Source organism: Salmo salar, chromosome ssa12 (assembly GCF_905237065.1).
Source record: "Salmo salar chromosome ssa12, Ssal_v3.1, whole genome shotgun sequence".
Classification (NCBI taxonomy): domain Eukaryota; kingdom Metazoa; phylum Chordata; class Actinopteri; order Salmoniformes; family Salmonidae; genus Salmo; species Salmo salar.
In genome coordinates, this window is record NC_059453.1 from 79290824 (window position 1) to 79305351 (window position 14528).

The following is a 14528-nucleotide window of genomic DNA, read 5'->3' on the forward strand; positions in this document are numbered from 1 at the left end:
TATTTTTTTTTTTTTTTTTTCTACTGCATCATTGATTGTATGTTGTTTTACTCCATGTGTAACTCTGTGTTTTTTTATGTTGTCGAACTGCTTTGCTTTATCTTGGCCAGGTCGCAATTGTAAATGAGAACTTGTTCTCAACTTGCCTACCTGGTTAAATAAAGGTGAAATAAATAAATAAATAAATAAAAACCTTTGATTATCTTCATCAGAAGGCACTTCCAGGAATCCCAGGTCCACAACAAATGTAGTTTTGTTCGAAAAAGTTAATAATTTACGTCCCAATAGTTCCTTCTTGTTAGCGCTTTCCGAAGGCTACTCATAATGTACTGAAGCGCGCGGGACTTGTCGTCACGAATGTGCAAAAAATATATATTTACGTTCGTTCAAACATGTCAAACGTTGTATAACATAAATCTTTAGGGCCTTTTTCAACCAGAGCTTCAATAATATTCAAGGCGGACGATTGCATTGTCTTACTAAACGTTTCGAAAGGGGAGGGTAGCCAGGGGCGCCCGCGTCATAATGGTAATGGCCCTCCCCCTGTGACCAACTTCCAAAGCCTCTCTTTGGGTCAGTTTCTACCATAGAAGACTCAAACCACTTTGTAAAGACAGTCGATATCTAGTGGAAGCCTTAGGAAGTGCTAAATGATTAATAAGTCCCTGTGTGTTTCAATGGAAATGGTTTGAAGTTATTCCACACGTAAGATTTCCATTTCCTGTTAGGATTTGTCTCAGGGTTTTGACTGCCATATGAGTTCTGTTATACTCACAGACACCATTCAAAGAGTTTTAGAAACTTTAGAGTGTTTTCTATCCAAATCTACTAATTATATGCATATTCTAGTTACTGGGCAGGAGTAGTAACCAGATTAAATCGGGTACGTTTTTTATCCGGCCGTGCAAATACTGCCCCCTATCCCCAACAGGTTAAACAGAAGGTGCTGTGAATTTTGGGGCTGCTCTGAAATTTGTGATATTTGGCTTCTAAACAAGTTGGAAAAAGTGGGTGTGGTGTCAGTTTGTATCAGTTTGGCGTCAGAATGATATCTAATTGACTGATGTACGGTGACGTGCTTACTGACTTGCTGGCTGACTTCCATTTGCAATATGTTTAAACAGTGATAGACCATCACCAAATTGACATTCTGAAATCAACACCAACGAGCGATGGAGAGGAACCAGAATCCCTGCCCGGCCATCCCGAGTTCATCGGGCCAGTCAATTTCACATTCCTGCAGTATTTTCGAGCATGTCAAATTCGTGATGGTAAACGCCCATTGAAACATATTGCAAATAGACAGCTGTGCACCTGGTGATTGGAATGGGTTACCAGGAGCACATTTTAAAAATGGTTTTTAATGCCTTTAGGAGGAGCAAGGGGTCTACGGTTGGGTAGGGAGCACCACCCACCCGTACCCATCCAATAGGTGGCGCCCCTGGTCATTTTGGACATTTTAAAAAAAAAAAATCATTTAAAAACAAAAGTCCCACTTCTCCATCATCATACATGACAAATAGACCATCTAGGTTGGCTTAACAAAGTGCTATATATCATTTGGGCAGTATAAATGCCATCTGGACATGGTTCACTGACTTTTGACTTCGACTTTTTACTTCCTATGATATCATATTGCAAATGGACAAAACATCCTGATTTGGCACTTTCAATACTTTCATATTGCATTTGGATATTTCTTATGGCATTTGTCAATGGTTCACTGACTTTTGACTTCGACTTTTGACTTCCTATGAAATCATATTGCAAATGGACAAAACATATGCCTTATGGACAAGTAAAAAAAATGACAAAAAAATATGACAAAAGTATGTTCATACAGTTGTTATACATGTATAATTGACAAAATAATCGAAAGAATTTCCAAAAACGGTCCAGAAAGCACTTTTTTACAGAATGAGCAGCAGCTACGTTTGGCTACATTAGCGGAATTCCCGCGAGAGAGTAACGGTTAATGTGATAGGATGTTAATTATTTGACTAGGCTACCTGTATTTGACATTGTGTTGTTATTTTGATAAACACTAGATGGTTTAATTTTATTTATGGCAGTGAAACGAGGCTACTCAGTGGGGGAAAAAAACTCGCCTAAATGTATTGCCCAGTTGGAAAATATAAATGTTTGAAAATTGTTTGAAAATGTGAAGATTTTTTTTTTTGTACAAAAAAATCTTCACATTTTCAAACAATTTTCAAACATTAATATATATATACAGTTGAAGTCGGAAGTTTACATACACCTTAGCCAAATACATTTAAACTCAGTTTTTCACAATTCCTGACATTTAATCCCAGTAAAAATTCCCTGTTTTAGGTCAGTTAGAATCACCACTTTATTTTAAGAATGTGAAATGTCAGAATAATAGTAGAGAGAATGATTTATTTCAGCTTTTATTTCTTTCATTACATTCCCAGTGGGTCAGAAGTTTACATACACTCAATTAGTATTTGGTAGCATTGCTTTTAAATTGTTTTTCTTGGGTCAAATGTTTCAGGTAGCCTTCCACAACCTTCCCATAATAAGTTGGGTGAATTTTGGCCCATTCCTCCTGACAGAGCTGGTGTAACTGAGCCAGGTGTGTAGGCCTCCTTGCTCGCACACACTTTTCAATTCTGCCCACAAATTTTCTATGGGATTGAGGTCAGGGCTTTGTGATGGCCACTCCAATGCCTTAACTTTGTTGTCCTTAAGCCCTTTTGCCACAACTTTGGAAGTATGCTTGGGGTCATTGTCCATTTGGAAGACCCATTTGCGACCAAGTTTTAACTTCCTGACTGATGTCTTGAGATGTTGCTTCAATATATCCACATAATTTTTCTTCCTCATGATGCTATCTACTTTGTGAAGTGCACCAGTCCCTCTTGCAGCAAATTCACCCCCACAACATGATGCTGCCACCCCCGTGCTTCACGGTTGGGATGATGTTCTTCGGCTTGCAAGCTTCCCCCTTTTTCCTCCAAACATAACGATGGTCATTATGGCCAAACGGTTCTATTTTTGTTTCATCAGACCAGAGTACATTTCTCCAAAAAGTACGATCTTTGTTGCCATGTGCAGTTCCAAACCATAGTCTGGCTTTTTTATGGCAGTTTTGGAGTAGTGGCTTCTTCCTTGCTGAGCGGCCTTTCAGGTTATGTCGATATAGGACTTGTTTTACTGTGGATATATATATTTTGTACCTGTTTCCTCCAGCATCTTCACAAGGGCCTTTGCAGTTGTTCTGGGATTGATTTGCACTTTTCACACCAAAGTACGTTCATTTCTAGAAGACAGAACGCGTCTCCTTCCTGAGCGGTATGATGGCTGCGTGGTCCCATGGTATTTATACTTGCATACTATCTTTTGTACAGATGAACATGGTACCTTCAGGCGTTTGGAAATTGCTCCCAAGGATGAATCAGACTTGTGGAGGTCTACAATTTTTTTTCTGAGGTCTTGACTGATTTCTTTTGATTTTCCCATGATGTCAAGCAAAAAGGCACTGAGTTTACATTTACATTTACATTTAAGTCATTTAGCAGACGCTCTTATCCAGAGCGACTTACAAATTAGTGCATTCACCTTATGATATCCAGTGGAACCACTTTACAATAGTGCATCTAAATCTTTTAAGGGGGGGGGGTTAGAAGGATTACTTTATCCTATCCAAGGCATTCCTTAAAGAGGTGGGGTTTCAGGTGTCTCCGGAAGGTGGTGATTGACTCCGCTGTCCTGGCGTCGTGAGGGAGCTTGTTCCACCATTGGGGTGCCAGAGCAGCGAACAGTTTTGACTGGGCTGAGCGGGAACTGTGCTTCCTCAGAGGTAGGGAGGCGAGCAGGCCAGAGGTGGATGAACGCAGTGCCCTTGTTTGGGTGTAGGACCTGATCAGAGCCTGAAGGTACGGAGGTGCCGTTCCCCTCACAGCTCCGTAGGCAAGCACCATGGTCTTGTAGCGGATGCGAGCTTCAACTGGAAGCCAGTGGAGAGAGCGGAGGAGCGGGGTGACGTGAGAGAACTTGGGATGGTTGAACACCAGACGGGCTGCGGCGTTCTGGATGAGTTGTAGGGGTTTAATGGCACAGGCAGGGAGCCCAGCCAACAGCGAGTTGCAGTAATCCAGACCGGAGATGACAAGTGCCTGGATTAGGACCTGCGCCGCTTCCTGTGTGAGGCAGGGTCGTACTCTGTGAATGTTGTAGAGCATGAACCTACAGGATCGGGTCACCGCCTTGATGTTAGTGGAGAACGACAGGGTGTTGTCCAGGGTCACGCCAAGGTTCTTAGCACTCTGGGAGGAGAACACAAGGGAGTTGTCAACCGTGATGGCGAGATCATGGAACGGGCAGTCCTTCCCCGGGAGGAAGAGCAGCTCCGTCTTGCCAAGGTTCAGCTTGAGGTGGTGATCCGTCATCCACACTGATATGTCTGCCAGACATGCAGAGATGCGATTCGCCACCTGGTTATCAGAAGGGGGAAAGGAGAAGATTAATTGTGTGTCGTATGCATAGCAATGATAGGAGAGACCATGTGAGGATATGACAGAGCCAAGTGACTTGGTGTATAGCGAGAATAGGAGAGGGCCTAGAACAGAGCCCTGGGGGACACCAGTGGTGAGAGCACGTGGTGCGGAGACAGATTCTCGCCACGCCACCTGGTAGGAGCGACCTGTCAGGTAGGACACAATCCAAGCGTCGGCCGCGCCGGAGATGCCCAACTCAGAGAGGGTGGAGAGGAGGATCTGATGGTTCACAGTATCAAAGGCAGCAGATAGGTCTAGGAGGATGAGAGCAGAGGAGAGAGAGTTAGCTTTAGCAGTGCGGAGAGCCTCCGTGACACAGAGAAGAGCAGTCTCAGTTGAATGACCAATCTTGAAACCTGACTGATTTGGATCAAGAAGGTCATTCTGAGAGAGATAGCAGGAGAGCTGGCCAAGGACGGCACGTTCAAGAGTTTTGGAGAAAAAAGAAAGAAGGGATACTGGTCTGTAGTTGTTGACATCGGAGGGATCGAGTGTAGGTTTTTTCAGAAGGGGTGCAACTCTCGCTCTCTTGAAGACGGAAGGAACGTAGCCAGCGGTCAAGGATAAGTTGATGAGCGAGGTGAGGTAAGGGAGAAGGTCTCCGGAAATGGTCTGGAGAAGAGAGGAGGGGATAGGGTCAAGCGGGCAGGTTGTTGGGCGGCCGGCCGTCACAAGATGCGAGATTTCATCTGGAGAGAGAGGGGAGGAAGTGGTCAAAGCACAGGATAGGGCAGTGTGAGCAGGACCAGCGGTGTCGTTTGACTTAGCAAACGAGGATCGGATGTCGTCGACCTTCTTTTCAAAATGGTTGACGAAGTTATCCGCAGAGAGGGAGGAGGGGGGGAGGGGGAGGAGGATTCAGGAGGGAGGAGAAGGTGGCAAAGAGCTTCCTAGGGTTAGAGGCAGATGCTTGGAATTTAGAGTAGTAGAAAGTGGCTTTAGCAGCAGAGACAGAAGAGGAAAATGTAGAGAGGAGGGAGTGAAAGGATGCCAGGTCCGCAGGGAGGCGAGTTTTCCTCCATTTCCGCTCGGCTGCCCGGGGCCCTGTTCTGTGAGCTCGCAATGAGTCGTCGAGCCACGGAGCAGGAGGGGAGGACCGAGCCGGCCTGGAGGATAGGGGACATAGAGAATCAAAGGATGCAGAAAGGGAGGAGAGGAGGGTTGAGGAGGCAGAATCAGGGGATAGGTTGGAGAAGGTTTGAGTAGAGGGAAGAGATGATAGGATGGAAGAGGAGAGAGTAGCGGGAGAGAGAGAGCGAAGGTTGGGACGGCGCAATACCGTCCGAGTAGGGGCAGAGTGAGAAGTGTTGGATGAGAGCGAGAGGGAAAAGGATACAAGGTAGTGGTCGGAGACTTGGAGGGGAGTTGCAATGAGATTAGTGGAAGAACAGCATCTAGTAAAGATGAGGTCAAGCGTATTGCCTGCCTTGTGAGTAGGGGTGGAAGGTGAGAGGGTGAGGTCAAAAGAGGAGAGGAGTGGAAAGAAGGAGGCAGAGAGGAATGAGTCAAAGGTAGACGTGGGGAGGTTAAAGTCACCCAGAACTGTGAGAGGTGAGCCATCCTCAGGAAAGGAACTTATCAAGACGTCAAGCTCATTGATGAACTCTCCAAGGGAACCTGGAGGGCGATAAATGATAAGGATGTTAAGCTTGAAAGGGCTGGTAACTGTGACAGCATGGAATTCAAATGAGGAGATAGACAGATGGGTAAGGGGAGAAAGAGAGAATGTCCACTTGGGAGAGATGAGGATTCCAGTGCCACCACCCTGCTGGCCAGATGCTCTCGGGGGATGCGAGAACACGTGGGCAGACGAGGACAGAGCAGTAGGAGTAGCAGTGTTATCTGTGGTAATCCATGTTTCCGTCAGCGCCAAGAAGTCGAGGGACTGGAGGGCAGCATAGGCTGAGATGAACTCTGCCTTGTTGGCCGCAGACCGGCAGTTCCAGAGGCTGCCGGAGACCTGGAACTCCACGTGGGTTGTGCGCGCTGGGACCACCAGGTTAGAGTGGCAGCGGCCACGCGTTGTGAAGCGTTTGTGTGGCCTGTGCAGAGGGGAGAGAACAGGGATAGACAGACACATAGTTGACAGGCTACAGAAGAGGCTACGCTAATGCAAAGGAGGTTGGAATGACAAGTGGACTACACGTCTCGAATGTTCAGAAAGTTAAGCTTACGTTGCAAAAGTCTTATTGACTAAAATGACAAATGATACAGTACTGCTGGCTGGTGAAGTAGGCTAGCTAGCAGTGGCTGCGTTGTTGACTTTGTTTGAACGTGTAGCTGGCTAGGTAACCTCGATAGTTTCAGTACTACACCTTACCATGATACAAAAGCAACTATGTAGCTAGCTAACATAGCACTAATCAAGACGTTCCTATGTAATGTATTTAGTTTCTACAATGCTGCTCGTCGGTAATAGTTGGCTAGGTTTGGAAAAATGGCGTCGCGGGGGACGAAAATAGCTGGCTAGCTAACCTCGATAATTACTCTAAACTACACAATTATCAAACTATGACAAAGACAACTATGTAGACAACTATGTAGTTTGAAGGTAGACCTTGAAATACATCAATAGGTACACCTCCAATTGACTCAAATGATGTCAATTAGCCTATCAGAAGCTTCTATTGCCATGACATCATTTTCCAAGCTGTTTAAAGGCACAGTCAATTTAGTGTATGTAAACTTCTGACCCACTGGAATTGTGATACAGTGAATTACAAGTGAAATAATCTGTCTGTAAACAAAAATTACTTGTGTCATGCACAAAGTAGATGTCCTAACCGACTTGCCAAAGCTATAGCTTGTTAACAAGACTTCAACTGTATATATATATTATATATATATACTGTTTTTTAAATATATATATATATATATATATATATATATATATATATATATATATTAAATGTGAATCACATTTTATTTGGCATACCCCCGACTGCATTGCGCGTACCCCAGTTTGGGAATTCCTGCTGTAGAGGTTAACCGCTAGGCTGTCTGCCACCCTAAGCAGACAGCATTACCTGTTAAACCATTATCTTCATGCTTCCTTTACAGTAAAAACATCTTGGTGTGGTCTGCACTTTAATTACTCTTAGTCCTTAATTACTTAATTAGTCCTTATCAGCTCTCAGTCCTTAAATAAAGATTTGCATGCAGCCACAGGTGTGTAGACTACAGTATAGATTTCAAGAGGCAAGAAGATAGCATCATACATCCCTCATTAGGTATATATTGTTAAGGGATAAAATAGTCTATGTTTAGCCTAATAAATGAGGCTATTTAAATTCTATTATGATGAAATAAAAATAAAAAATACACTTTTTTTATTATGTAAGCTACTGCAGAATATGTATTTTTTTTAAATTACAAATAATATATATAGATATATACCTTGATATAGATGGTTATGGAGGATATTCCTTCCTTCCAGGACAACAACAACAACAGCGAAACAACAACAACACAATGATTATAAATAATTATAGTTATTCATAAATGAATATACTAAATAAAACAATAACAACAAATTAGGCTATGACAGCAATAGTAATACCAGTTATAACACCAAAAGTAGGCTAAGTTATTATTATTAAAATAACAAAGTGACATGAAGGAAATTAAATCATGAAATAGTGTAAAATGTATTTTTTTATTTTACCTTTATTCAACTAGGCAAGTCAGTTAAGAACATGTTCTTATTTTCAATGACGGCCTAGGAACAGTGGATTAACTGCCTTGTTCAGGGGCAGAACGACAGATTTTTACCTTGTCTGTTCGGGGATTCAATCTTCTAACCTTTCGGTTACTAGTCCAACGCTCTAGCCACTAGGCTACCTGCCACCCCAAATGAATTCAAGGCCACACAAATACAATTTGCAACTCTTGTATATATCACACAACTAACATGATTAAAAGTCAATTCATTCACAGTATATTCCTGTACATTAGTCATTCAATACCAAAATCCCAATTTACACAAGAGCATTATTTTCTTGAAGAAAATCCGAGTTCTGCTATTAGTGAACTTTTACCAATCATGAATAGTTCAAAACTAGCGGAATTCTAGACTTACCCTCGAAGCAATGCAGCATTTTACAGAGGAGCACGATTAGGAGATTGCAGGTAGGCTTTATAAGAATGGGACTAGGCTACAATCAAAGCCAAGTTCCTTCAATTGAATGGTTCAGTTGTGCTATAGCCTAAAACATTTTGCGCATAAAAGGAGGATCATCTGTCAACCATCAAACAGTCAAACAGTTAAGAATAGTGAAAATAGAACCAAAAGACAGCACATAAAACAAAACACTGAGAGAGAGGTAACAAGTCAATAGACTGTTCTCGCACATCATCAAGTTTGCTGGCTCCATCCTCCACTATTCTTGGAGATCTTCTCAAGGCTGTTAGTTAAACATCACATTCAACAGCTGTAGGAAATGGAAAAAGATACCAGGAGTTAAATAAAACCCTTAATTTAACCTTCAGGTTTACTACTGTCAGGGATTAAACTTGACTCCCTTCAGGTGTTTGGATAAACCCTGCTTCCCCAAAATGAACCATCAATCAGGAGAGATTAGGGCGTTTCTGACTGCACTCCTGTCAATACTAATTAGACTTTCATAGGTAAAGTCCTGCGGAACCCCACTTGTCCGAATAAGCTGCTTTAGTCAGAAGACAAATCCGTCTAACCCAGCTATCAGATAACTGGCCCACTTGGCATGTTACATATAATAGGCCTAATAATGTTTAGGGTGGCATTCTTTATCACTATACTGTACATTCAACAGTTTAACTACAAAAATGTACTTCTAAAGAGATATTGATTTTAATAAAGTCAGTGTTTCCAATGCATTTCAGATGCACTTTTGTCATCAGTCATCATTCATTGAAATATGATGGATATGAGGTATTGTCAATCTGTAGAGTGATAGAGTGATGGTGCTCTCCCCCCCAATGTGGAAAATAGCAGATGAAATGAAATAAAGCACCTGGGACAGCCAAAAAGGCTTTTCTTTTTTTACTTATCAACCATTGCAGCTTCAATAGGGCCTTGTGGGCCTTCATGGCCTGTTGGCACCTGGATTTCTCTCGACACTATTTTTCCTGTTGAAGTGTAGTCAGTCATCATACATATTTCTCTTAGACAACTTTTAATTTTTTTAAGTTACACATTTTAAACCTCTTACCCTAATGCCATTCAATTGACCAATCTGGGCCTCAGTTACAGCAGCATGGCATTTAAATTACTTTTAACCTTCTCTGCCACCAAAGCCCTCTCAGACAAGATTATGGGCCTCTGAAATCCACCCTACTTAGTTGTTGGTGGTAATTAACAGTTAAGAAAAGACAGTCCAGCCCATGCCATGGTACAAATTATACCATGGCCCCAGTGCCAACCATGCCCTAATTCCTCCAAGGCCATAATCCTTTCAAAAGACCCAAAGGATGGTATATAAACCCTAGGAGAGTTGAGAAGCATGGCTTGGACTTCAGCAGTCAACTTCAGAAACTCCTGTTAAGCAGTCCAGGATGGCAGAGCTAGGAGTGTTTGCTGCCAGGCGGCACGACGATACAACGAGAGAATCAGGTTTCGCCTACACCAACAGCAATAACACCAAAGGTACAGTACATCTTGTTCAGTGTAGTGCCTCAGGGTGACATCATTTGGTAGAACTATTGAAAGAGCCTAATTCTGTATATTCCCCCAAAAGATTGGAGTTATTATACATTTACAGAGAGTAATGGTGTCCTTTTTAAATTAAATTGATGTTACTGAAGGTCTTTTGTTGCAGTGTAGTTCTCTCATACGTTATTTCACAAACAGCAGACATATACATTTGTAACTGGCATTAGCAGTACGCACAATGATACAACCAATACATTGAATAATTTCTGTCAGGACAGTGTTTTTCTTGGTCATAACTTTTGATGCACACATTCTGTTCAAAATGTTTGTTTACTGTCCACATATGACCAGTGGTGGAAAAAGTACCCAATTGTCATACTTAAGTAAAAGTAAAGATACCTTAATTAAAAATGACTAAAGTAAAAGTGAAAGTCACCCAGTAAAAATCTACTTGAGTAAAAGTCTAAAAGTATTTGGTTTTGAATCTACTTAAGTATCAAAAGTAAATGTAATTGCTAAAATATACTTAAGTCTAAAAAGTAAAAGTATGGATCATTTCAAATTTCTTATATTAAAACAAAACAGACGGCATGATTTTCTTGTTTTTAACATAGTCAGGGGCACACTCCAACACTCACCTATAATTTACAAACTAAGCGTTTGTGTTTAGTGAGTCCGCCAGATCAGAGGCAGTAGGGATGACCAGGCATGTTCTCTTGATACGCGTGTGAATATGACAATTTTTATGTCCTGCTAAGCATTCAAAATGTAACGAGTACTTTTGGGTGTCAGGGAAAATGTATGGAGTAAAAAGTATATTATTTTCTTTAGGAATGTAGTGGAGTGAAAGTAAAAGTTGTAACAAATATAAATAGTAAAGTAAAGTACAGATACCCCAAAAAACAACTTAAGTAGTACTTTAAAGTATTTTTACTTAAGTACTTTACACCACTGCATATGACTATATCAATAAGTCAGGAAATTATATAACATTTTTATCTCTTCTTCTTTTGCAGATCCTTTTGAGGGCCCCAACTACCACATTGCTCCAAGATGGGTGTACAATCTCTCAACACTTTGGATGATCTTTGTGGTCATCGCCTCAGTCTTCACCAATGGCCTGGTACTGGTGGCCACTGCAAAATTCAAGAAGCTCCAACACCCTCTCAACTGGATCTTGGTCAACCTTGCTATTGCTGACATTGGAGAAACACTTTTGGCAAGCACCATCAGCGTTTGCAACCAGATTTTTGGCTACTTCATTCTGGGACATCCAATGTGTGTCTTTGAGGGATACACTGTGTCTGTGTGTGGTAAGAGGCTCCTCAGTTTTACAAATATTTGAATTGTATTTATTGTACCAGTAATATGTGGAAATTGTAGATTAATGTATAGAGAAATTGATCGACACAAAGTGCTCCCTATAGTCATTTCCTTGGTGCATGTTATTACGGTGCTGTGTTTTCACATAGAATTAGAGTGTCTCTAACTTTCAGTACAACTGTTCCCCTGCACAGGTATTGCTGCTCTGTGGTCCCTGGCTGTCATCTCCTGGGAGAGATGGGTGGTGGTGTGCAAGCCCTTTGGAAATGTCAAGTTTGATGGCAAATGGGCCATGGGAGGCATTATCTTCTCCTGGGTCTGGGCTGCTTTCTGGTGTGCCCCCCCCATCTTTGGCTGGAGCAGGTGGGATTTTTTTCTCTTTTTATTTCACTGATTTGTGAAAAACTCAATTGTTCAAAATCTCACTATCTCTCTCCCTCCACCAGGTACTGGCCTCATGGCCTGAAGACTTCCTGCGGACCTGATGTGTTCGGAGGCAATGAGGATCCTGGAGTCAAGTCCTACATGATTACTCTCATGATTACATGCTGTTTCTTCCCCCTGTTTGTGATCATCTTCTGCTACATTTTCGTGTGGCTAGCCATTCGTGCTGTAAGTGATATTTTAAATATACTATACTGTAGCAAGCAACTATGTTGTTAAATACAGTAATGGTCAAGCATAGCTTTTGAAAAGGCATATTAAAAGGTTAAATCTAACCATTTGATATTCCTTCTGAATGACCACAGGTTGCTGCGCAGCAGAAAGACTCTGAGTCAACACAGAAGGCCGAGAAAGAAGTGTCCAGGATGGTTGTTGTCATGATTATAGCTTTCTGTGTATGCTGGGGACCTTATACCTGCTTTGCCTGCTTTTCTGCGGCTAACCCTGGGTATGCTTTCCACCCTCTGGCTGCTGCACTGCCTGCCTACTTTGCCAAGAGCGCCACCATCTACAATCCAGTTATCTATGTCTTCATGAACAAACAGGTAAGTGTGTTAGTCTGATAGCTACATGAACACTGAACAAAAATAGGCCCTAATATCTTGATTTCACACGACTAACCCTAACCCTAACCCTAACCCTGTTGGACACAGATACCTTAAAAAAATGCAGGAGCGTGGATCAGAAAACCAGTCAGTATCTGGTGTTCACCATTTGCGTCATGCAGCGCAACATATCTCCTTCGCATAGAGTTGATCGGGTTGTTGATTGTGGCCTGTGGAATGTTGTACCACTCCTCTTCAATGGCTTTGCGAAGTTACTGGATATTGTACATGTCGACAGGCACGCAGATAAACTTCCTTGAGGTTTCTGACAGTTTGTGCAGAAATTCTTCGGTTGTTCAAACCCACAGTTCCATCAGCTGTCTAGGTGGCTGTTCTCAGATGATCCTGCAGGTGAAGAAGCTGGATGTGGAGGTCCTAGGCTGGCGTGGTTACATGAGGTCCGTGGTTGTGAGGCCAGTTGGACATACTGCCAAAGTCTCTAAAAGGAGGTTGGAGGTGGCTTATGGTAGAGAAATGAACATTACATTCTCTGGCAACAGCTCTGGTGGACATTCCTGCAGTCAGAATGACAATTGCATGCTCCTTCAAAATTTGAGATATCTGTGGCATTGTGTTGTGTGAAAAAACGGCACATTTTAGAGTGGCGTTTTATTGTCCCCAGCAAAAGGTGCACCTGTGTAATCACAATGCCGTTTAATCAGCTTCCAGATATGCCATACCTGTCAGGTGGATGGATAATCTTAACAAAGGGTAAAATGCTCACTAACAGAGATGTAAACACATTTCTGCACAAAATGTAACAGAAATAAGCTTTTGTGGATATGGACAACATTTCTGGGATCTTTTATTTCAGAAACATGGGAAACATGGGACCAACAGTTTACATGTTACTTTTACATTTTGGTTAAGTATATTTTGACCCATCAATAATAAAGTGGTTAACAAAGGAATTACAGTATGTCTACCTAAATGTAGACGTACTGTATATTTTGAAGCTCTTTCCTCATGTTCCATTCTTATTCTCTCTCCCCAGTTCCGTTCTTGCATCATGCAGCTCTTTGGCAAGGCGGAAGATGATGGCTCTGAAGTGTCTACATCAAAAACAGAGGTTTCCTCTGTGGCACCTGCATAAACCCCAGACAATGGCGTACCTCTTGGAAACAAATCGTTCTATGGAGATTTTCAGAATGGGACTTTTCAAATGTACAGTACATCCTCTTGTGTTTCTTAAAGAAATAATTTCCCACAACTTTTCAGGAGATTATTAAGCTTTACCTCATACAGGTGCAATGTTTGTAAAATCATTACCCACAAAAACTAAATTGCTATGAACCACCCCTTGGAGCTTTTCCAATCAATCCATGGTCTTCAATTAAACAAGCTGAGAGTTGTGTGGCAATTGATATGCATACTATAGTTATTTGGTACATTATGGGAATATGTATATACTACTAGTATCAATGTCTGTCCAAGTGGCAATAATATGTTGGCGTATTGGAAGGCATTCTCTTCACTCTGCAGTTGCTAAACTAGACAGCATCACAGCTAAGGAAAACTGAAATGAACTGCCAATGGAAATCTGATAACTCAAAATGATGTGAACAATGTATGGTTTGAAAACCCCTTACTTTTAAAGTAATTTATGAGCTAAACATGTTCTAATCCTCTTGCAAATAAAAATAAAATAAAAAAATATATATATAGTATAAGAGAATTGTGTATACAATGTATTTAACAATGTTTTTTTTCTGATTGAAATAAATGTCATGCATGCAGCAAAATGAAAATACCCTCTGGACTCACTTTCAATTTTTATACACTGTTCATTCAATTTTTATTCACTGCTCCCTATTATCAATGATTGTTTAAAGACCAAACTCACATGACACACCCAATATAAACTGTCTGGTAAAGCGGATAGGATAGAGATTATCTCCCCAATCAGGCTAAAGGCCGAAGTGATCCACTTTCCTCATGATTGTTTTGTATTTACATGAGGAAAAGCTAGAACATAGAATTAAGTCAATTAAATCAATGTCTGATTAT

At 41.6% G+C, this 14528-nt stretch overlaps 1 protein-coding gene across 1 annotated transcript; it reads left to right on the top strand.

Annotated features, from left to right (window-relative positions):
• Positions 1-10010: 10010 nt before the first annotated feature.
• Positions 10011-14165, top strand: LOC106565770 (red-sensitive opsin-2). The gene is made up of 6 exons (XM_014133267.2): positions 10011-10143; positions 11166-11462; positions 11667-11835; positions 11919-12084; positions 12222-12461; positions 13516-14165. Exons 1-6 carry the CDS (start codon positions 10053-10055, stop codon positions 13612-13614), a joined length of 1062 nt encoding a protein of 353 aa, XP_013988742.2. The 5' UTR covers positions 10011-10052; the 3' UTR covers positions 13615-14165.
• The last annotated feature ends 363 nt before the right edge of the window (positions 14166-14528 follow it).

Bases quoted from the DNA above. Each gene is read 5' to 3' on its own strand.
- LOC106565770 (XM_014133267.2), top strand. From the start codon at position 10,053: ATGGCAGAGCTAGGAGTGTTTGCTGCCAGGCGGCACGACGATACAACG. The intron at 12,085-12,221 runs GTAAGTGATATT...GAATGACCACAG, and splicing joins TGTGGCTAGCCATTCGTGCT to GTTGCTGCGCAGCAGAAAGA. The intron at 12,462-13,515 runs GTAAGTGTGTTA...CTCTCTCCCCAG, and splicing joins ATGTCTTCATGAACAAACAG to TTCCGTTCTTGCATCATGCA.